This window comes from Erythranthe guttata, chromosome 9 (assembly GCF_056151865.1).
Source record: "Erythranthe guttata isolate IM_541 chromosome 9, IM_541, whole genome shotgun sequence".
NCBI classification, from domain to species: Eukaryota; Viridiplantae; Streptophyta; class Magnoliopsida; order Lamiales; family Phrymaceae; genus Erythranthe; species Erythranthe guttata.
The window spans coordinates 3,110,001-3,134,972 of record NC_142541.1 but is presented as its reverse complement, the minus strand read 5'-3'; the positions used below and the strand labels follow the sequence as shown (position 1 = coordinate 3,134,972).

The 24,972-nt window shown below is 37.4% G+C and overlaps 1 protein-coding gene and 1 non-coding gene across 2 annotated transcripts; both read right to left on the bottom strand.

Annotated features, from left to right (window-relative positions):
• Window positions 1–14,812: 14,812 nt before the first annotated feature.
• LOC148767882 (uncharacterized) lies at window positions 14,813–15,749 on the bottom strand. Its single transcript, XM_088823267.1, has one exon. It carries the CDS (start codon window positions 15,653–15,655, stop codon window positions 14,852–14,854), a length of 804 nt encoding a protein of 267 aa, XP_088679393.1. The 5' UTR covers window positions 15,656–15,749; the 3' UTR covers window positions 14,813–14,851.
• Window positions 15,750–19,533: 3,784 nt separating this feature from the next.
• LOC148767881 (small nucleolar RNA R71) lies at window positions 19,534–19,638 on the bottom strand. The gene has a single exon (XR_016033704.1). It is a non-coding gene; the product is annotated as a small nucleolar RNA R71 (small nucleolar RNA).
• Window positions 19,639–24,972: the final 5,334 nt, after the last annotated feature.

The window sequence follows — 24,972 nt, the reverse complement described above, 5'->3', positions numbered from 1 at the left end:
ACCAACGGAAACAATTCAATCAACGCCGCAATTAACTCTCGACACGACCCGGATCCCTCTACACAAGCCCCCGACTCGAATCGAGAGTTGGGGGGCTTAATGATATACCTAAATGGGCCGGCCCAATGGGCCCTCAAATTTATCTAATAATTAGGCCCAATACACGAAACCCCAATCACATACAAGTGGGCCCATTACACGAAAGCCCAAGCTCCTTCAAAATAAGGCTTGGGCCCAACAAACTAAGCCCAACCCATTCAACGATATATAAATAAGTGTTTTACTCATTCGAAAAGGTACGTTCTCATTATTGATAATCAACCACGAGTTTATTCTCTCTACTATCTCTACGATCCGTACATCTGACTTGAGCGTCGGAGGGGTTTCCGCCGGATCAACCCCCGGCTTAGTTCACGTGTACGCAGCGGAAAACAAAAATTTTATGCGATTTAAACAACTTTAAAACACATAAACACATGCCCGATGATTATAAACAATTAATTGCGTACCTTTGCGCTTCCAGCGAAATTAAAACAACAACATGCTTAATTACTTAATCGAAATTAAAACAATTAGCATGCTCGCGTTTAAATCAAATAATCATGCTCGCAATAATAAAACCAATTTCATGTAGACACGTAAAATCATACAACTTTCTTATTAAAACGAACATGCATATATTAATTTAAACGTAACCGAATCGAATGACAATAGATTCGAAACATTACCTCTTGAAGCGTGAGGTAGGCGCACTAAGCAAAGCTAGATTGCCACGGAAACCAATCCGTGCAATCCGGGGCAGCGACGGCGATGATCCGAGCTACGCCGGTGCGCGCTGTCCTTGAAGCATGAATCGAACGACGACTCGAGAAGATGGCTAGCTGCTCTTCCCACTCCTATTGATCCAACCTATTTGCTGATCTGAAATTACAGCCTTGCTCCGACCTCAATATCTCCGTGTTTATTTATTGGATGAACAATTCCTTCTGTAATAATGTAGATTTATGAGTCGTGAAGCGTCTGTCAAAATTTCACGTCCATCCAATCACCGGTTGATTTATGGCGAATTTTCTCGCTGGACAGCGCAGAAGATCCGAGAGCAGTTTTTCAGAATTGCTTTCTCGCATCTTCGATTCTTCAATCTTCCTCCTCTTGGATTTCACCTCGTATACTTCGATCAACTAAACACGTGGCACTAGACACGTAATAGTCAGAATAACGGAAGAAAAGAAAGAAGGAAAGGAATACCGAAAGAGATCGGCCAACAGGTGGCCGATTCCGGCGAATTTCCGGCAACGGCGCGGTGGTGGTGGCCGTGGGAGAGGGTGGCTGATCGAGAGAGGCAGCGGCTAGGGTTATGAACGTGTGTTCTCTTAGTTGTGTGTGTGCAAGACCTATAAATCAAGTATTTATATGTCTTGCATAAAACCCTAACGGGCTTAAGTTGGACCGGACCCAACAGCTTATGTTCGTTAGTTCTTTTACTTGCTCATCTCTCTCAATTCGATGATCGGAAAACTGTAACGATTACATTTTCGGAATCATTATAATGTCCTCGTCATTACGAGTGCCAACTCTCGATTTCCAACTTTCCAAAAGTGGAAACCCTAATTCAGTGCATTTTCTAAATTTGGAAACTTCCCGATTTAGAAGGTTCACTAATACGTTCGCCTATTCTTTTCCTTTTCTTATTCTCATTCGTAAGTCCAAATTACGAATGTTGGACCCAATCATATTGACTTCCAATCATGCAAAGATAAACATATTTTACCTTTGACCGTTTATTCAAAGATCTCATGTGCACGAGCAGTGTGACCCTCGATGGTTCAGGTGTAAGCTAGCCGTGGGCCCACAACCCTTTGTGGTCAAAACTCGTCCCCTTAGAGTTACGATTAACATGAAGCTCGTTTCACCTTAATCACCCAACGAATCAAGATTGGCGTCTAGCAACTACGCGTCATGATTCCCTAGATACAAATGAAGTGCCTGCAAGAACCTTCAGATATAGTTAACGTACAGTACGGTCCCTTCGATTCATATGTCCCGATTGAACTAGAGGCATTGGTTCATCGAGACCTCTTTATTTGTTCAATGACGGTGCGATCGTTCTAAGTGTTGTAATCCTTACGTGCATGACTTAGAGAATCGAATTCTCTAATCATCACTTAGTCAGCTCTGGCCAGAGACTTAGAATGATTACAAACTATCAGAACACACAGGACATCCAAGAGTATTCTAGCGATCGAATCCCCGACTACAATGCACAGACCTCCCACTAGATTTCGGACTGCACGAACACTGGCCCTTGGGATGGTCCTCGGTGGAACTCAGAGACAGGTCACGATACAGCTGGTCCTCTAGTGAAGTCACGGTGATGTCTAGGTCATAGGGACTAATGGTGTACAACTATACCATAGATATCTCTACTCGATTATTGGGAACCACTTAGAGATTTCTAGGGTGAGGGAGTTCAGTGAACTCGTCAACTTACGAGCACCCACTTATGCATGCTGATATCACAATACCGTTTACTGATGAGATGCAGTACACATACACTAAGTGCTAGTCTTCTAATGGGAAAGGCCGATATCCTCATTGGTGGCGTAACCCTTTGACTAGGAACACGTTTAACAGTTATAATACTTAAGTAAATATCTCACGATCCTAACGATCAATTACTAGTACTTGTAATATCTGTAAGGACTATATCTATGCTTGTGACAAAGGGACAAAGATATAGAATGCCAAGGTGTTTTATCATTAATACGAATAAAGGTTCGTTTATTACCATAATAAATACGAAAGACCACAGCCACAAGTTGGCTTGTTGGTCACCTACTCTAACAATCTCCCACTTGACCTAAAGCCAACTACCCATGAATCGCAATCCCATCGACTCTCGATGTTTCTCATGGACCGATCTCGGTAAAGGCTTCGTAAAGGGGTCTGTAACGTTCTCTTCCGAGGTGACTCGTTCTACTTTAACTTCACCTCTATCAATGATCTCTCGGATCACATTATACTTCCTCAGAATATGCTTCGACTTCTGATGAGATCTCGGCTAATTAGCTTGCGCCAAGGCTCCGGTGTTATCACAGTACAACGGTACTGGATCACTAGCATTAGGAACGACACCCAACTCTTGGATGAACTTCCTTATCCAAGTCCCATCTTTTGCAGCTTCGAACGCTGCAATGTATTCCGCTTCGGTAATGGAATCGGCCGTCATGCTTTGCTTGGAACTCTTCCAACACACGGCACCACCGTTAAGCGTGAATATAAATCCAGAGTTGAGTCGTCCACATCCGATTGAAAACTAGAGTCGGTAAAACCCTCTAATTTCAATTCGGCACCCCCATAAACCAAAAATATATCCTTATTCCTTCGTAAGTACTTGAGGATATCTTTCACGGCTTTCCAGTGAGCCGGGCCGGGGTTAGACTGATATCTGCTTGTGACACTCACCGCATACGCAATATCGGGTCTCGTACATAGCATGCCATACATTATGCTTCATATTGTAGAAGCATAAGGCGTCCATTTCATCTCCTCGATTTCACTAGGTGTTTGCGAACACATAGATTTCGAGAGACGAACCCCATGGGACATTGGCAAGAATCCCTTCTTGGATTCTTCCATGCTAAACCGTTTCATAACGGTGTCTATGTACAGGCTTTGGGATAAGCCAAGCATCTTTCTCGCTCTATCTCTATAGATGCGTATTCCTAATACCTAAGATGCTTCTCCCAAATCCTTCATTGAGAAACGTGTGGACAACCATGCTTTCGTTTGCTGCAACATTCCTACGTCATTCCCAATGAGTAGAATGTCATCAACGTAAAACACTAAAAATATCACTGCCCTCCCACTAACCTTCTTGTATACACAAGGTTCCTCCGGATTCTTCTCAAAATCAAACTCTTTGATAGTTGAGTCGAACCTAATGTTCCAACTTCGGGATGCTTGTTTCAATCCATAAATGGATCGCTGGAGCTTGCAAACCTTTTGCTCACTTCCAGAAGATATGAAGCCTTCCGGCTGCGCCATGTAAATTTCTTCCTCAATATCTCCATTAAGGAAGGCGGTCTTCACATCCATTTGCCATATCTCGTAGTCGTACCACGCAGCTATGGCCAGCAAAATCCTAATGGACTTCAGCATCGCGACTGGCGAAAAGGTTTCCTCATAGTCAACGCCTTGCCTTTGAGTGTATCCTTTCGCTACCAATCTAGCTTTATAGGTCGATACCTTGCCATCCACTCCAATTTTCTTCTTATAGATCCACTTGCAGCCAATAGGAACAATTCCCATAGGTGGATCTACCAAGGTCCACGCCTTGTTGGAGTACATGGAGTCCATTTCGGATTTCATGGCAGTTAGCCAATGTCCCATGTCCGCATCCGATACGGCCTCATTGTATGTTCTTGGATCTTGTCCAAGATCAACATGATCTTCATCATTCTCGAGGAGGAATAACCTATCCGGCATTTTCCGAACTCTTTCGGATCTACGTACCGTAGGTTCAGGAGGTATATTAGTGGATTGTTGTATTGGTTCGATTACTTGTTCTTGCGCTTGAACTTCACTTTGTGGTTCTTGAACTACTTCAAGTTCTATCATGCTGCCTTTTCTATCGGATAGAAACTCCCTTTCCAAAAAGGTGGCATTTCTTGAAACAAACGTCTTTGCTTCCTTGATATAATAGAATTCGTATCCCATTGAATCTTCGGGATACCCCACAAAATAGCACAAGTCGGATTTACTATCCAACTTATCTCCCACTAATCGCTTCACATAAGCGGGAAAACCCCATATCCTAATATGTTTGTAGTTGGGTTTCCGGGAATGCCAAAGTTCTTTATCATTAATATCTCACTACGTTTTGCTGAATTTCGCCTTAGGGGCCCCCACTACCTTCACCCACTTCGAACTTGCTGTTTGGAAAGGGAACTCTTTCCTTTCTCTTCTTTTGGGGAGAACTATTCTTTCCAGAAGTAACAGCAATGAGAACCGACTTCTCTTTCTTAATGGTGGACTCGAAACTGACCAACATGTTCATTAACTAATCCAAGGGATGATCTAGTTTGTTCATGTTGAAGTTCACTATGAACAATTCATAGGAACTAGGAAGAGACAACATGATCAAATCCAACGAGAGCTCGGCCGGGAGGGTGACATCGAGATGCACTAGCTTTTCAAGGAGAGTGATCATTTTGAGACAGTGCTCATGGACCGAAGTCCCTTCGCGCAGTCTCGCTGTGATCAACTCCTTTGTAGCAGCGTACCTCGATGCCCTAATATTCTCACTATACATGCTATCGAGATGAGACTTTATGTCGAAAGCATGCATGTGAGACTCATATTTCCTCGCAAGCGCGGGCTCCATGGCGGCTATCATATAGCACCTAGCATGTGTGTCATCTTTCTTCCATGCTTCATAAGTTTCCTTTTCAGCATGAGTCGCTGTGGCAGGTATAGTGGCGGGAAGTATCTCGTTCAAAACATAGAGACGCCCCTCAACGGTTCGCACAAGCTTAAGACTACGCAACCAATCTAGGTAATTTGGGCCATTGAGTTTATTGTCGAGGATTGACATTATGGGATTCTTAGACATAATTATCTGAGAGGTATAGAGAAGAGGATTATTAGAGATCCGCGTTAAATGATTGTTACAATTAAATGTTTGGCCTTGTGTTATATAATTGTTCTCCCACTAATTTTATCGAGTTCCACTTCCCTCTAGTAGACAAACGAGAAAACTGATTTTTCTTAATGGGCTTTAGGTCCAATAGACAAATATAACCCGTAGTTAATCTAGCCCGATTATATTTGCCCAAAGGTAGATCACAATCAATCATATCCACAATATGACCCTAAATTAATTTTCCTCACACTTGATAATGACCTAAGTTAATCTCGCGAATATCAAAATCGTCGTGTGTCAAGTCTGACCTACCAATCAAAGATGCTCATAGAACTTGATTATGCCAAGCTAATGCAGTCCCTAGTTAATCTAGCCGACCACGTTAATCCAACATAACCCTTTTCTATGGCTACCTTCATCGCTATGTCAATTGGATTACAGCTTACTCTACCATAGCACTCCCCGCTAACACGGCTTACTGCACTACAGTAAAGGGCTACACATAATCCAACCGTTGGCAGAAGGAAAGAAATAACTCAACAGATTGGGTTTTTCTTTATAGCTTGAAATGATTCTTAATTAGATTAAGAATGAGGGGTTTTTATTAAAAGTTTTATCTCATCAGAAGGTTCGGATAGGTCTATGTGATTCCTACATCTATGTTCTCTAAAGGTATATGGAAACGCATATTGTCCTAAGAGGAACATACGACCTAGCTACATAATTAATTACATTAATTAATTATCGGGGTTTTCAAAATAATTATAGAACCTCAACTAACATAAATCAATCAAATAATGTTGAGGTACTACTAATTAAGTTGAACCATAATCAAAATTATGAATGTGTTCTATTAATTGAAATCAATTTAACAATTTAAATTAATTAATTAATCTAACACCTATTTACTAAAATAGATGATTGTCGATCCAATTATCTAATTGGGATTAATTGAAAATAATTTTCCAAAAATTAAAACCAATTTGTTTTATGTTTAATTTTAGAAATCTGAAATAAAATTTTTTTTTTTTTTTTTTTCAGTGAACCGGTTCGGCCCAACCGGTCTGACCGGTTCGGCCCAACCGGTCTGACCGGTTCGGCCCAACCGGTCTGACCGGTTCGGACCGAAGCGGTCCGGTTCTGCCTGGTCCAGTTGACCCAATTCAGTGGGCCGGGTCAGTCAGACCGAGAACCGGTCTGACCGACCCGAATCCACTTCGATTCGGTCAATTGGATCGTGCACAACCATCGAACCGGCCGGTCCGACCGGTTCGATCCGAACAATTAAAAACCGACGTTTTAAAAATAATTTCAGATCCGATTTTCCAATTTTAAACAATTTTAAAGCTGGAAAAATTCTAAACAGTATTTCAAAAATATTTTAAACTTACGAAAACTCCCAATTACATAATACAACAATCACTACTTTAATAAATCGAATCATGCATAAATTCATAGCATATAAAAACGAACGCAATTAATTGCGCAACGAGCTCTGATACCACTGTTGGGTTTCGGGCACGTGTACGCAGCGGAAAACAAAAATTTTATGCGATTTAAACAACTTTAAAACACATAAACACATGCCCGATGATTATAAACAATTAATTGCGTACCTTTGCGCTTCCAGCGAAATTAAAACAACAACATGCTTAATTACTTAATCGAAATTAAAACAATTAGCATGCTCGCGTTTAAATCAAATAATCATGCTCGCAATAATAAAACCAATTTCATGTAGACACGTAAAATCATACAACTTTCTTATTAAAACGAACATGCATATATTAATTTAAACGTAACCGAATCGAATGACAATAGATTCGAAACATTACCTCTTGAAGCGTGAGGTAGGCGCACTAAGCAAAGCTAGATTGCCACGGAAACCAATCCGTGCAATCCGGGGCAGCGACGGCGATGATCCGAGCTACGCCGGTGCGCGCTGTCCTTGAAGCATGAATCGAACGACGACTCGAGAAGATGGCTAGCTGCTCTTCCCACTCCTATTGATCCAACCTATTTGCTGATCTGAAATTACAGCCTTGCTCCGACCTTAATATCTCCGTGTTTATTTATTGGATGAACAATTCCTTCTGTAATAATGTAGATTTATGAGTCGTGAAGCGTCTGTCAAAATTTCACGTCCATCCAATCACCGGTTGATTTATGGCGAATTTTCTCGCTGGACAGCGCAGAAGATCCGAGAGCAGTTTTTCAGAATTGCTTTCTCGCATCTTCGATTCTTCAATCTTCCTCCTCTTGGATTTCACCTCGTTTACTTCGATCAACTAAACACGTGGCACTAGACACGTAATAGTCAGAATAACGGAAGAAAAGAAAGAAGGAAAGGAATACCGAAAGAGATCGGCCAACAGGTGGCCGATTCCGGCGAATTTCCGGCAACGGCGCGGTGGTGGTGGCCGTGGGAGAGGGTGGCTGATCGAGAGAGGCAGCGGCTAGGGTTATGAACGTGTGTTCTCTTAGTTGTGTGTGTGCAAGACCTATAAATCAAGTATTTATATGTCTTGCATAAAACCCTAACGGGCTTAAGTTGGACCGGGCCCAACAGCTTATGTTCGTTAGTTCTTTTACTTGCTCATCTCTCTCAATTCGATGATCGGAAAACTGTAACGATTACATTTTCGGAATCATTATAATGTCCTCGTCATTACGAGTGCCAACTCTCGATTTCCAACTTTCCAAAAGTGGAAACCCTAATTCAGTGCATTTTCTAAATTTGGAAACTTCCCGATTTAGAAGGTTCACTAATACGTTCGCCTATTCTTTTCCTTTTCTTATTCTCATTCGTAAGTCCAAATTACGAATGTTGGACCCAATCATATTGACTTCCAATCATGCAAAGATAAACATATTTTACCTTTGACCGTTTATTCAAAGATCTCATGTGCACGAGCAGTGTGACCCTCGATGGTTCAGGTGTAAGCTAGCCGTGGGCCCACAACCCTTTGTGGTCAAAACTCGTCCCCTTAGAGTTACGATTAACATGAAGCTCGTTTCACCTTAATCACCCAACGAATCAAGATTGGCGTCTAGCAACTACGCGTCATGATTCCCTAGATACAAATGAAGTGCCTGCAAGAACCTTCAGATATAGTTAACGTACAGTACGGTCCCTTCGATTCATATGTCCCGATTGAACTAGAGGCATTGGTTCATCGAGACCTCTTTATTTGTTCAATGACGGTGCGATCGTTCTAAGTGTTGTAATCCTTACGTGCATGACTTAGAGAATCGAATTCTCTAATCATCACTTAGTCAGCTCTGGCCAGAGACTTAGAATGATTACAAACTATCAGAACACACAGGACATCCAAGAGTATTCTAGCGATCGAATCCCCGACTACAATGCACAGACCTCCCACTAGATTTCGGACTGCACGAACACTGGCCCTTGGGATGGTCCTCGGTGGAACTCAGAGACAGGTCACGATACAGCTGGTCCTCTAGTGAAGTCACGGTGATGTCTAGGTCATAGGGACTAATGGTGTACAACTATACCATAGATATCTCTACTCGATTATTGGGAACCACTTAGAGATTTCTAGGGTGAGGGAGTTCAGTGAACTCGTCAACTTACGAGCACCCACTTATGCATGCTGATATCACAATACCGTTTACTGATGAGATGCAGTACACATACACTAAGTGCTAGTCTTCTAATGGGAAAGGCCGATATCCTCATTGGTGGCGTAACCCTTTGACTAGGAACACGTTTAACAGTTATAATACTTAAGTAAATATCTCACGATCCTAACGATCAATTACTAGTACTTGTAATAACTGTAAGGACTATATCTATGCTTGTGACAAAGGGACAAAGATATAGAATGTCAAGGTGTTTTATCATTAATACGAATAAAGGTTCGTTTATTACCATAATAAATACGAAAGACCACAGCCACAAGTTGGCTTGTTGGTCACCTACTCTAACAATTCTCTCTACTATCTCTACGATCCGTACATCTGACTTGAGCGTCGGAGGGGTTTCCGCCGGATCAACCCCCGGCTTAGTTCACGTGTGCTCATTTCGCAGGGACCTCAGGATCATCAAGTTATCAAGCTACTGATCCGCTTTGCTCTCCCAACTCATTTTCTATACCCCCTAGGTGAGCTATATACTAGCATCATCAGTATCAAATTATTTTTATTTATTAAAACAAATAAATAAAATTTTTTGTTTTTTTATGACTAAAAATAGACTTGTTTTTAGAAAATAATAATGTCTTACATCAAGTTGAAACAAGGCTCCTTCGACCCAACACCTGGTTATAAACACTGGGTGGGTCTTCTTTTGCCACGTGTCCTTTTTTTTTTATTTTTCTAAAACTCCTAAAGGTAAACCCTAGCGGAGAATATATTATAAAATACAAAAAAGAGACACGTGGCAGCAGAAGACCCATCCGATGTTTATCACCGGGTGTAGGGTCGAACAAATCTTGAAAGGGTAATGATATATGCAGGCCAAATTAAACATTCAGGCACTTTTTTACCATGATTTTTTACCTTTTTACCATAACTATTTACCTTTTGTACTATTCATATGCACAAAATCGGACTTTTTTTTTTATTCATGTGCTCGTGTGAATTTACGCGAGCACTTGGCAAGTGCTCGTGTGAATTTACGCGAGCACTTGGCAAGTGCTCGCGTAAATTCACGTGAGCACATTAACAATTTTTTTCTTTTTTTTTTTTTTTAACCCACTCGTGTGATTTCACACGAACAGAGAAGATATGCTCGTGTGAAATCACACGAGCAGAACGTCTCTGTTCGTGTGAAATCACACGAGCAATTAAAAAAAAAAAAAATTAACAAGGCTTGCTCGCGTGAATTTACGCGAGCACTTGCCAAGTGCTCGCGTAAATTCACACGAGCAGGCCAAAGTCCGATTTTTTTCGTTTTTTTTTTCGGATTCGTAATCTACATAACAAGAGGATCGTAAAAACGTAAAAATTACCTCCGATCTGTTGACGATTTGCACGGGATTTGCGAAAGAAAATCGAAAGGGTAGAGAGAGTTTTTGAGTTTTTTACAAATCATTTCAGATCTTGCACAAATCATTTCAGATCTTGAAACAATGCTTTTGATTGTGTCTCCTGTGTTGACTGTATGTATATAATTTAGCGGAAACTACAGTTTGCACCCCTGAACTGTGGGGTCTGTCATAAACACCCTCCTGAACTACAAAACGTAACAAAATGGCACCCCGTTTTGAATCTGTTAGTGGATGATGACGTGGCATGTTGACTTTTATGGTTTCGTAGCAGTTTTATGATTGTTGTTTTTGTTTTTACGCTTTTGCCCCCAAGACTGGTACATATAATTGTATGGGATCTAAAATACACTTTCCAAAAGTATGGGGACGTAAAATATTATGTAAAGCCCAAATTTTATTTTCTTCATCCAAAACCACCACCACCAGCACTCGTCTTTCACCGTCAAAAACCACTCCACAACCCAGACATCATCACCACCTAAAATACATTGACACACATATGCGAATTGTGCCACCCAAGTTTTCACTGTCGATCGCGCAACGACCCCACTATCGAAACAGCACCGCCGAAAAAAAAAAATTAGCACACACCTCACACCGCTGTAGGGATTTTTAAATTTTGGCCAAAATGTAATGTCTAGGATTCGAATACGAGCGGTGCCAAACTCATGTAAAGCATTCCACACCACTACAACAAGGCAAGTATTTGAGAAATAACTTGCAAGAAATATATATAACATAAACAAACAGTATAAAATGATTATAATAAATAATGTTAAATAGATTATTAATTATCATATTCAAAATTATTAAATAATTTTAATTAAATTATTAACAAATAATATAATATAATAATTGAAAGGACTTGAGATTAATCCATTTAAATCATACGATTTGTTTCTAATATTTGAATAAAATGTAAATGTAAAAAAAAGATTAAATCATATGATCTACAATTTAATTCTTACATTTTTTACAAATTAAACCAATTATAATGTTATTTTGTAAAGTAAGAATATTAATTGAAATGAGATATAATCTATTTTTGTTAAAATAAACATCATTTATATTTTTAAATAATCATCTTATGATAAAATACTCAATAATATTAATAAGTTCTTGTCAACAATTGAGGTTAATCGATTTAAATTAATTGAAATGAGTTATAATCTATTTTTTTAAATAAACATATTATATTATTTTTCATTCGATTTTTTCACGCTATCGATTTTAATAACATAAGTGAATTTGTAATAAGTCAACGCATTTGTTTATATATTGAATTCATGATTCAATACTTTATATTTTTCAATAGTGGAGATTATATTGATATAGTAATTAATAATAGATGTTTTGAAGTATTGAGCCGTGATTTTATATATATTTTTAAAAAGTTTCTTATATTGCATTTGCTAATTATTTAATTAAAATTATTTAATAATAATTACAATGAGAAATTTTTCATAATTTCAAAATTAAAAAAAAATTAAAATTCAATATTTCTTTTAAATTAAATCGTAATTATTTATATTTTTCAAAATTAAATATATATGCATTTGTTATTAGGGGAGATTTTTAATATTAATGATAATGAGCGTGACAATTAATAATTTATTAAACATTAGTTATACAATTGTTATAATTATTTTATAGTATTATTTATATTTATATATTTATAGTTAAGATTAGTATTACAATAATTAGTGGTTAGTACTCACTAATCCACTCGGGCTACCCGGGTTCGAATCCCAAACGCTGCATTTTTGGTGTTTATTACATTGAAAATTCGGGTGATGGTTAAAAAAAGGACAAAGAAAAGGTGGTGTTGGTTGACGGTGTTAGGTTTTAAAGGGCAAAAGGTAAATTCACAAGAAAACTGACGGTGTGAGTTTTTTAAACATTGACCATAAATGAGAGGGACTATTTTGGTAGGATTTGTAGTTTATGGGGGTGTTTGTGACAAGCCCTATGGTTCAGGAGTGCAAACTGTATTTTCCCCTATAATTTATTTATAATATTTTTTTGGGTTAAATACAAAAACACCCTTGTACTATGGACTTTGTATCATATACCCCCCTGTACTACACATAAATACAAAAACCCCCCTGATATTATATTTTTTCCAAAATATGATGAAAATACCCATGCTAAGCCTATGAATATAAGGGTTTGTTTGAGCCATTTTTCACTATATTTTTTTAACATTTTCGTTAAATTTTACTTGGGAAATTTTGATATTTTTATTTTTTTTCTTCAAAACATTTAATTACTTGGCAGTGTTTGGCAGTTTTTTATTTTGTTTTCATTGATTCCCCACAAAATTATATTTATTACACTTCTCAAATAATTTTCTCAAAAGTTTCTCTCTCCTTCAGACATGATGTGACTGCTACAGTAAAATGATTTGACTGCTATAGTAAAAAATGTTTTCACTAAAAAAACAAATAAATATCACTTCATCTTTCAATTTTATTCATTTAAAATACATTTTTCTAACACTTTTAAACATGATGTGACTGCTACAGTGTATTTTGTCTCCTTCCAAAATATAAACAAAGAATACTTTTATATTCAAGTTCTTCCCCCAAAACATATTTTCTCAAAATGAAATCAAGATAAGTTCCAAAATGCTTCTCAACATGGCCTTAGATTTTTTTATTTTTTTCTAAATAAAACCTTTTATTTTGTCATTTTGAATTTCTTCATTTTTTTCCTAAATGTCTTCCGGTAGTTCAAATTCTCAACAATAATAGGGTTGTAAAGATGTTTGTAATCTTAGGATGTTTGAACTACCGGAAGACATTTAAGAAAAAAAACATGAAGAAACTCAAAATGACAAAAATAAAAGGTTTTATTTAGAAAATTAAAAAAATATAAGCAATTAGATGTTTTGGAGAAAAAAATCAGCTAAATACCAAAAAATTTCCCATGTAAAATTAACTGAAAATGGTAAAATATATAGTGAAAAATTTCTCAAAGTATATATATATATATATATATATATATATATATATATATATATATATATATATATATATATATATATATATATATATATATATATATATATATATATGCTTGAGTATGGGTATTTTTGTCATATTTTGAAAAAAATATAATGTGAGGGGGTTTTTGTATTTATGTGTAGTAAAGGCCCTTTACTACACATAAATACAAAAACCCCCTCACATTATATTTTTTTCAAAATATGATGATACAAAGTTCATAGTAGAGGGGTGTTTTTGTATTTAACCCTATTTTTTTGGTTAAATAAACTTAACTTTCATTTTGGTTACAAGTTTTTATGGATGACCCCATTATACTTTTGATTATGGTTCGCTGGAACGGAATAAGAATGGTGCCCTCCGTTCCTGAAACTATAACCAAACCGTTCAACAACGAAAAACGTTTCCAAATGAGTACAAAACTGCCGGAAGACCATGACATGGCAATAAATCGGATGGTCGCGGCTGTCACGGTACCGGAATATATGGCCTGGAACGGGATTGGAACGACATGAATCATCGTAATTTACTTCTTCAGGTCTCCAACGACGATTGAAGGATCTCAAGCTAGAGTTTTAACTTTTAATTAGAAGTTTCAAAAACTTACAATTAGGTCCAACACTTTAAACGTAGTTTGAGGGCTAAGGAACGACATGTCATGATTTATGATAGCTTTTTTATGTTTTTAAAATTTACAATTTAGTCCTAATTGTTTATTTATTTCTCTTAAAGTAAAGAAATAATTTCATAACTTACATTTTCATCCTTAATGCTACTTCTCAAGGTTTTAAAATTGTTCTAAAATTAAAATTGAAATTTTAATGATAGTTTGTATATTATTCTACTGTAAAATTAATACTAAAAACTTATTTGACATTAATTCTAATTTTTTTTGCATTTAATTATTATTTGCGTTTCTGGTCTTATCTTTGAGGTGAATAAGATTTTGAAAAGTACCTACAAAACAATTTTGTTTCAAAAAAATCGAGAATCATGAATTAAAAATAAAAATAAAATATAAGCCAAATAAATTTACTGGCGAATGCATTTAAAAAAAATAATAATAAGTGTAGATTTACCCACTATACAATTGGCTGCAGCCTGCAGGTTTGTTAATTACCCAAAATAAAATAAAAAATTCCGGCCCCTTATAAAACTTCAATGTTATCGAAATAACTGTTACTCCATCAACCGAATCTAAATAACGTCCAATACAAGAAAAATATGAACACCAACTGCAGCCCACAAATACATATAATAAACATATGATCAGAAACCATATTCCTCCAATCAACAACCGCCACGTCACGGTAACGCTGGTGCATGTCCTCATAGTATCGGCCAGCAAACTCTCTACTGCTACTCAGGTACACCATAACCCGGAGCACCTTCGCTCTCGCTTCACTCACAGCCGTCGATTCCACGTCATCCAGCAAATAGTCAACGCACGGATTCAGATCGTCCTCAGCCAAGCCGATCCCCTCCACGATCGCAACCCTTTGCCCGAAACTCCGCTTCTCCACAAACGGGTCGCCCCGAACCGTCGCCAAGACATACCGGATCTGATCCGACCCGAACCGGAGCGAGTCGGAGCAGTTCTTGTCGGCGACGACGGTGATGTTCTGGAGCTGCTCGGCGGCTGCTTGGAGGGAGAGGATGAAAATCTGGTTCGGGTCGGTTATTATTGAACGGGTACGGGTTGTGTAATTGTTTATGATGGGGTTGAAAGCCTCCCGGCACGACGGCGTATTGCAAATGGCGGCTTCGTAGAATGCCCGGACGGCCGGGTTGAGCCGGGTTAAGTGGCCGGACTCGGAATCCACGTGGCGGACGAGGTTGAAGATTAGGGCGGATATGGTTAGGGTTAGGGAGATGGAGAAAGTTGCGAAGACGAGGATTAGGATGTTGTTTCGTCTGCGGAATTTCGACAAGTTGGCGTCGTCGTCTTCGGAAGGAGTTGTTGTTGTGTTGTTGTTAATGGCGGGGTTCATTGCAGCCAAGAATTAGAGAGAGAAACTAATTCTAGAGAGAGAATGTAATTAACGAGAGGAGAGGGAGAGATATATCCATAGTTATCTCATATTGACTCTCATTAATGAATTATGAGATATTGAGAAAAATAAAATGAAAAATTAATCATGGTTCAATATCGGAGGTGGTGGATCTCAACGAAGTTCTCTTGTGGCATAATTAAATATGATACATTATTATTCGACACTTGTTTTTTTCTCGAGTAATAATGGATTATTTAATCATCAAATGGTTGCAATTAGTATTAATTTATGAGTTTAGATTGTCACCAAGTTAATAATTACTTTAACTTCTTAATATAAATCTAAATTAGTTTAATTGAATACTATATTTTAAAATTGATCATCCATTTACGTTTATTGTTGGATTGACTGAGAGGTGTTTGACTAAGTGTTAAAGTGTATATTTATACACTTAATTGTACCTTTTAATTGGAGCTTTTGGTGTGTTTTAATGATAATTGGTGCTTAAAATGGTTGTTATTTGTATTTTAGGTGCAAATTGAAGAATTGACAACTTTAGGGGTGAAAACTGCAAATTCGGAGAAAAAGTGGGCCAAAAGTTAAAAAAACCAGAATTCTGGAGAATTAAGGACCGGACGGCCGTCCGAATTTTAAAGCTTAATCTCACACGGCCGTCCGGATGGGCGTAGGGGCGCAGTGAAGGAAGTTTAATTACACAAGGAAACCCGCCTTATTATATTTTTGCACCCTATTTAAAGGCCATGAGCACACAATTAGATTTATCTTTTACCTTTTTATCGTTTATCTTAGTTTTTATTCTTCATCTTTCTACACGCGATCAAGGAGCACAAGAACGAAGACGAAGACTTGACGAATCTTCATCCTAGTTCTCCTCTTTGATTTTTATTTATAGCGTTTATGATTTTTCGTATTTTTATTATGTTTTTCGTAGCGAACATGAGTAGCTAAGTTTTTATTCTAGGATTTTATTGGAACCCTATGTGGTGATTCAAACCTATTTTTCTACTTTTATGCAAGTTTAATTCTTCGATTATTTCTTCTATCTTGGTCTTATTTAGCGCATGAACGTAGCTAATTTATGTTGCTATGTGTTATTGTTAGTGTTGGCACGAGATTTCTATTTGTGAAGATTGAAGAAATCCGCCATACGTGGAAATTAAAGATTGGCAAAGATTTGTTTTCCATGTTTATTTTGGAATTAATTAGAGTCCTATTTTTGTAATATTGTTATTAGGACTTAGATTTATTTCCATGTATTGTATTCTAGTTAGGTATCTTTTGTATTTATCTAGAATAGAAGTAGAAATCGACTAGGATTCTATTACCTAGTTAAATCGATTTCTTAGGGCCCAAGTTAGGTTTAGGGTGGAGATTTCGTGCCTATATAAGGCCCTCAACCTCATATGAGTCCGATGGAGCTTTAATAAGAAAAATCCCAGCATAAAGGCTTTGAAGGGTGCAGCCCGTGCTGCAGCCCTGTCTGCACGGCAGGTGTGGCAACAGAACAGGTTTCTTCTACCAGGCCATAAAGAAGATCGGCGTTTCGGGAGAAGTGCTTAAAAGATCTCGGGAGAGGTCGATCCGCCGTTTGAAGGAAGTTCAACATTGGAGGAAGTCCAAGAGTGCGGAGGAGGAATTGCTTTGATTATCAACAAGTTCGAGTCGTGTGCAAGAACGGCGTATCACATAAAGAGGGAGTCTTTAGTGTTTTATTAAGTCCTATTAATGTACACTTAAATCTGAACTAGTTTTGCAAGTCCTCGTGGATGTAGGGTACATTTGTATCCGAACCACATTAAATTGTTGTGTTCTTTATTCTGCTTTTCGTAGATTTATTACTGTGACAACACAACAATTCTGTTACGTCACCTAATGTCGTAACATGTAGTCTGTCTCAACAGATGAGTGGACTTTGATAGGCATTCAAATTCAACAATTGGCATCAGAGCGGGTCACTAGATATACTTAGTGTCCGATTTTGGGTTTTGATTTGTTTGCTTTGCTTATTGGATGACGTGTGTTCACAAGGAAGGTTGAGACGGAAGTCTGTCACGACATTCACCCAATTCCGCTGCGTTGTAACGTGCCCCGTGATGGGACACTCTGATAGAAGACCAAGACGGGTGAAGAAAAGTGGCATCTCTGTTGCAGGGGGAGTAAATCTCATCTGCAGGGGGAGTTCTTGTTAAACATGGATTCTAACCAATCTATGCCAAAGGGGGAGATTGTTGGCACGAGATTTCTATTTGTGAAGATTGAAGAAATCCGCCATACGTGGAAATTAAAGATTGGCAAAGATTTGTTTTCCATGTTTATTTTGGAATTAATTAGAGTCCTATTTTTGTACACTTAAATCTGAACTAGTTTTGCAAGTCCTCGTGGATGTAGGGTACATTTGTATCCGAACCACATTAAATTGTTGTGTTCTTTATTCTGCTTTTCGTAGATTTATTACTGTGACAACACAACAATTCTGTTACGTCACCTAATGTCGTAACATGTAGTCTGTCTCAACAGATGAGTGGACTTTGATAGGCATTCAAATTCAACAGTTAGAATTGATTGACAGATCGTTTTAATAATTAGAACAGGGATAGAAGAGCCTTCGAGTAGTTTTTCACCGAATGCGTGTGTAGATTGCATGTATTATCGTAGACATACAGATAATACCTTAGGTAGCCGTTTACGAGACTTGTTATTTAATGCTTTATTTGTACTAGGTTTGCATAGACATATAGTGAATCTTTTATGAATAATAGGCTTATAACGCAGCGACAGCTGGTTATGAGTAATTTCGTGTCTTGGGTTAATAATGAGGAATCGTAACTTGCATGATAGGAGATTAATTGGGTGAAGAATTATCGCATAGGGGGAAGATAAAATCCTAGATCCGTTTTATATTGATATTTTCTCGTGTTCAATTGCTTTCTTAATTAGTTTAATTTATTTAGTTAATTAATTTGACAAACTTGCGTAGGCTGGATAAAAATCGTAATTGTTAAAATTTGGTACTTAGGATTAAATAATTTGCATATTCCCTGTGGGATCGACATCCGACTCTCACGAGTCTACTTTACTACTTGTTTGCGATACGTACACTTGCGTGTTGGTATTTAGCACCCAACAAGTTTTTGGCGCCGTTGCCGGGGAATACGGCTAAATTATTTATTTATCCTAATATTAAATTTGAGCAATTTTTCTTACTTCAGCCAATTTTTTTTATTTTTTTTAATTATTTTTTTTATTTTTTTTTAGGTACTTTTTATGCGAAGAGGACACGACACGAGCCTGCTACCTCTTGATCCCGAAATTGAGCGAACGTTTAGGCAAGCCAGGAGAAATCAACGGTTAGCTCAAAACACTCCGGCAACGATGGAAGACGAGAATAATCGTGGGGGAGGTAACCAAGGGCGCCTACCGAATGCGGCAGGGGAAATCGTTATCGAGCAAGAGCAACACCAGCTGATTAATCCACCGCCTCGTCAACGAGCACTGCATGAGTACACTGTCCCGACACTCAATGGGTTCCAATCAAGCATCCAGCAGCCCCCCATTGAAGCCAACAATTTCGAGATTCGAGCGGGACTCCTCACGATGCTCCAAAACAATGGTCTATTCAGCGGATTGGCTCATGAAGATCCAGATCTTCACTTGGTCAACTTTCTCGAAACGTGTGATTCGCACAAGATGAACGGAGTAACGCCCGAAGCACTGCAACTCCGCCTGTTCAAGCACTCCTTACAAGGCGCAGCCCGAGAATGGTTACAAACTCGCGCACCGCACTCCATCTCATCTTGGGCCCAGCTAGCACAACTTTTCATGAACACATACAACTCCCCAACAAAAACTGAGAGAATCCGGAGAGAAATTCAAAACTTCATACAAGAAGTTGGTGAAGCATTATTCGAGACGTGGGAGCGGTTCAAGCAATTAATAAGGAGGTGCCCGAATCACGGACTCCAAGAGTGGCGCCAACTGCAAATATTTTACGATGGGCTACAAGACAACTCGAGAACTGTGCTCGACTCCGCTGCTGGAGGAATGTTCATGAGTTTGACTTACGATGAAGCATACGAGCTTTTGGAGCGAATCGCTAGAAATAAATACATGCGGGCATCGGACCGGTCGAATAGCGGAGCGGTCAAGACGGGAGGAATTTTGGAGTTAGATGGGGTCACTGCAATCACGGCCCAATTGGAGAAGCTATCGAAGCAAGTAGCGGCTTTGCAGACTCAGCAAGTCCATGCAGTCCAAGCTCCCGACCAGCGCGTAGAAGAAACGGAGTCTCTGAATTATGTGCATGACACCAACCGACAACAGAGGAACCCGTACTCCAACACATATAATCCGGGATGGAAGGATCACCCTAACTTTGGGTGGGGAGGAAATCAGCAAGGGCAAAGGCAAGCACCACCTCAAGGCCAACCGCCTAATTATTCACGACCAGCTCCCGGATTCCAAAATCCACCTCAAGCTCAACCTCAAGGTGGAGATCTCGCAAATATCTTGGCGCAATTCATGACAACCACCCAAGCCTCCATCCGGAATTTGGAAACATAAATGGGTCAACTTGCAACCCAGCTAACCACGAGGCCATCGGGAGCACTGCCGTCGAATACGGAAGATCCTCGGAAGAACAACGTCGAGCAGTGCAACGCTGTGAGTTTAAGGAATGGGAGGCAATTGGAGGAAGCCCCACGAAAGGAGAAGCAAAACACGGTAATCGAGGAGCCGAGCGTGATGGGGGAAAAAGAAGCAACTCACGAAGAACCACTATCATCTCCAGTGAAATCACGAGCCCCTCCAATTCCATATCCTCAGAAGCTTATAAAGAAGAAGCTCGATGCCGATTATCAAAGATTTCTGGACAAGTTGAAGGAAATCCAAATAAATATTCCGTTTATTGAAGCCCTTCAAAAGATGCCAAAGTGGGTGAAGTTCCTCAAGGATCTCGTGATGAAAAGGAAGAAATTGCAAGGGAACGAGATGATCCAACTCACGGAACAATGTAGTGCAATTCTTACACGGCCCCTTCCACAAAAACTCGGCGATCCAGGTAAGTTCACTATCCCTTGTACTATAGGAGGTAAAAATTTTAGATCGCTTATTGATTTGGGTGCTAGCATTAATCTTATGCCTTATTCCACTTATAAAAATCTTGGGTTAGGTGAGATTGAACCTACGGCTATAACTCTGCAATTAGCCGATAGGTCTTTGGTTTACCCAAAAGGTATTTTAGAGAATGTGCTAGTAAAGGTGAACAAATTTATCTTCCCGGTTGATTTTGTTGTACTCGATATAGATGGAGATAGGGAGATACCTCTTATTTTAGGGAGACCGTTTTTAGCCACTTCAAAAACTCTAATTGATTGTGCGAGTGGTGATCTTACAATGACGGTGCACGATCAAACGATCAAATTTAACGTTTTTAGCGCTAATAAAAATCCATGTGATAATAATAATTGTTATGCTATTGATCTTGTGGATTTTACAAATCATGACGAGTTTGACGTTTTGATCTTAGACCATGGGAAAGGATCTTTGAGTGCAGGAGATGGTGGCAGAAAAGATAGTAGACATTAATATAGTAGATATATATATATATATATATATATATATATATATATATATATATATATATATATATATATATATATATATATATATATATATATATAGGGGCAATTTGCTATAGGTCCTCCTATAAGAGATTATATGTGTTAAAATCCATCTAATAAACTTTAATTTCCAGCAAATTTTTGTATTTATAATTTGTCAAAAGTACCCCTATCAATATCCCTATTAATATACGGTAAAATATATCTTCAAAATCAAATCCCCTATTTTTCTCCCTATTATACTGCAAATCCGAAAATTATAATTGCAAAAATCTGGAATTCGATTTCTTCCCTGTTTCTTCAAAGCAAAAATTTCACCACGAATTTTGAATCCTTCCATAGGTTTGGGTGTTTTATCGTTTGCAGTTCTACCAGGTCGTTTGCATTTTGTCTTCGTTCGATTTGTTGTTCACTATTTGCATTTGTTTCGTTTGCTGTTTACAAATTGCTTGTTGTTCGGAAACAACGGCTGGTGTCTAGGGTTTGTTGTTCCGAAAATTATAATTGCAAAAATCAGGAAATTGATTTCTTCCCTGTTTCTTCAAATCGAAAATCTCACCACGAATTTTGAATCCTTCCATGGGTTTGGGTGTTTGGTCGTTTGCAATTTTACCAGGTCATTTGCATTTTGTCTTCGTTCGATGTGCTGTTCACTATTTGCATTTGTTTCGTGTGCTTTTACAAATTGCTTGTTGTTCGGAAACAACGGCTGGTGTTTAGGGTTTGTTGTCCCGAAAATTATAATTGCAAAAATATGGAAATCGATTTCTTCCATGTTTCTTCAAAGCGAAAATCTCACCACGAATTTTGAATCTTTCCATAGGTTTGGGTGTTTGATCGTTTGCAGTTTTACCAGCTCGTTTGCATTTTGTCTTTGTTCGATTTGCTGTTCACTATTTGCATTTGTTTCGTTTGCTGTTTACAAATTTGTTGTTCACTATTTGCATTTGTTCGGTTTACTGTTTACAAATTACCAGGTCTGAGCATTTTGCCTTTAGTCCGTTTGCCTTCATTCGATTTGATGTTGCCCAATTTGACTTCATTCTGTTTGCTGTTTACAAATTGTTTGTTGTTCGGAATCAACGGCTGGTGTTTTAGGGTTTGTTATTTGGAGTTCATACGATGGCCAAAACACGATTAAGTCTTAGTAATCAATGATCCTTTGTGTAAAATTTTATTTGCATGTTGGGTTTTCGATATTGATTTTTTTTCTTTCATTATTAATTTTGTGTTTTGTTCATTTTTTGCTTTTGTATTTTGTTTGTTTGCTATTTATTTCAAATATTTCAATAATAATTTGAGAACCCGTTTTTTTCCCCCTTAACAGCAAAGGAGGATGATGATTTCCAATCCCCAAAATCAGGTAAATTGAGGGGTTTGTTTATGTTACGACTTTGGTTATGTTTATTCTAAAACAATACATTTGAAGAACCTAATTATGTGTTCTAACATTGCTATTTGCATTTCTCCGTTATGAGTTTGCAAATTGAATTTCAATATGTTCGTTTTGGATTTCTACATTTTACAGTTTATACTTCATTGTTTACAGTTTATACTTCTCTCTTTATCTTTTTTCGTTTACAGTTTGCCTTTACCGTTTGTATTTGCAATTTGCAATTAGTGGTTGTTAATATATGCAATTATTACATTTGTTGTTTTGTAACGTTCAATCACTTTCTCTTTTTATTTTACGTTCAACAGCCACTGCAAAAAAAAAAAAAAGGACCAAGCCATTGTTCAACAACATCGAAGAGAGGAAAAGGAATATTAAATGCATACGGACGTCCACGAAATCAATGCCAATGGTGAAAAAGTTCATGGTGTGAAAGAATATGAGCGATTTTCGTTGCATTTTTTTCCCGCTGCATTAGGTGAATGTCCCATTGTCGAACTTCGGCACTGGACACTCTGTGTGTGTGACAAATATTTATGCTCGCGAGAACGTTTCAACTTGTATTCGTCCAAAAAAGATAAAAGATGATCCATTTTTTGTTCATGTTGCTAACATGTAAAAGGTCCTCTAGAGCGCAAAAAAAAAAAATTATTGTTTAATGATTCACATTCATTTGTTGTTTCAAATTATTTTTGGTGTTTGATAATACAATTTTCAGTTATAAGTTGCAGTTTGCAGTTTTTTATTTTATGTTGCAATTTATTTTGTTGTCCGATTTTTTATTATGTTGTTTGCTGAAATAAAACTAATTAGAAAATGCAAACAAAAAAATGCAATACTATCGAGAACATACGAAGTAACAATTAAAATCCAACACATATGGTCTCAAGAAAATTAATAATTAAGATTGCTATAAAATAATTATGAAAATAGAATTAAAGATTTTTTTAAAGAAATGAAGAATTAATTCAAATTAGCTAGAGGCTTGAGAGAGAGAAATAATATAAGTGTGTGAGAGAGAGAAATGGGCATGAGAGAGAGAGAGAGAGAGAGAGAGAGAGAGAGAGAGAGAGAGAGAGAGAGAGAGAGAGAGAGAGAGAGAGAGAGAGAGAGAGAGAGAGAGAGAGAGAGAGGCGTGTGGGTGAGGGGAGAGAGTCGGTTTTGTAACCGTGTTGTGTGGTGTGGAGAGGAGCAAGAGTGAGAGATTTGTGGGATTTGTTTCTTTAATTTTTAAAATTAACTAATTACATAAAAATATTAATTGGGGGTATCTATGTCTATACATAAATAATTTAATTAATTTTAATTGATGAAGGACCTACACCTATATTCATCTAATAGAATGGATCTCCACCTATATAAGTCTAGAATAAGGGGTGTCTAGCCAATTTCCCCATATATATATATATATATATATATATATATATATATATATATATATATATATATATATATATATATATATATTGGCTCTGTTGTTTTGTATGATTTGTTGACCGATTAACGTAATAATATTAATGTCTACTATTGCAATATTACTGTAAACACAATAATATTACTGTGGTTGCGGTAATATTATTGTTGTTACAATAATATTAATGTGGGATGACATAGTACTGTCAACCATATCAATATTACTTCTTTTGGTTTTTTTATTATGTTTACATTTATTGAAAGGGCAATACATTTATATTACTCTATCACACAATAATAGTGTTTTTTGTTGTGTTAATATTATTATGATAAAGAGTAATATAACAATATTACTGTGTTAAATTATAGTATAGTTAATATTACTATGTTAAACAGTAATGTAGTTAATATGGCTATCAACCATAGCAAGATTGATGTTTAAACGAGTGCAAAAAGAGTTAAAGTAAAAAATAATTCGAAAAAAAAAAGAAAAAAAATGAAAAAGTCAACGCTGGAAACCAGCGAAAAATCAATAGAAAGGAAAAAAAATCAATGTCGTTGAGCGTCGATCAACGACGGCGACGGAAATATTGTACTCAAAATTGAGTTTTGGGTGAAAATTAAATAATTTGTGAAATTTGGGGTCAAATTGAGGTTAAATTAAATTAAATGATGAAATTTGAGCATATGAAAATGTGAGGGATATTTAGTCAATGTGAGGGATATTGTATCTCTGGACAATGTGTGAATTTTTTTGTCAAATATTTTTTTGTATAGACCCCTTTATGAATAAGTATGGGATGATGAACTTATTTGTAATGGACTCTTTTATTTAAGATTTTATAATAAGTAAAAATAGCAGATAAACT

What these genes read in the sequence shown, in the direction of transcription:
- LOC148767882 (XM_088823267.1), bottom strand. Translation starts at nt 15,655, where the DNA reads ATGAACCCCGCCATTAACAACAACACAACAACAACTCCTTCCGAAGAC.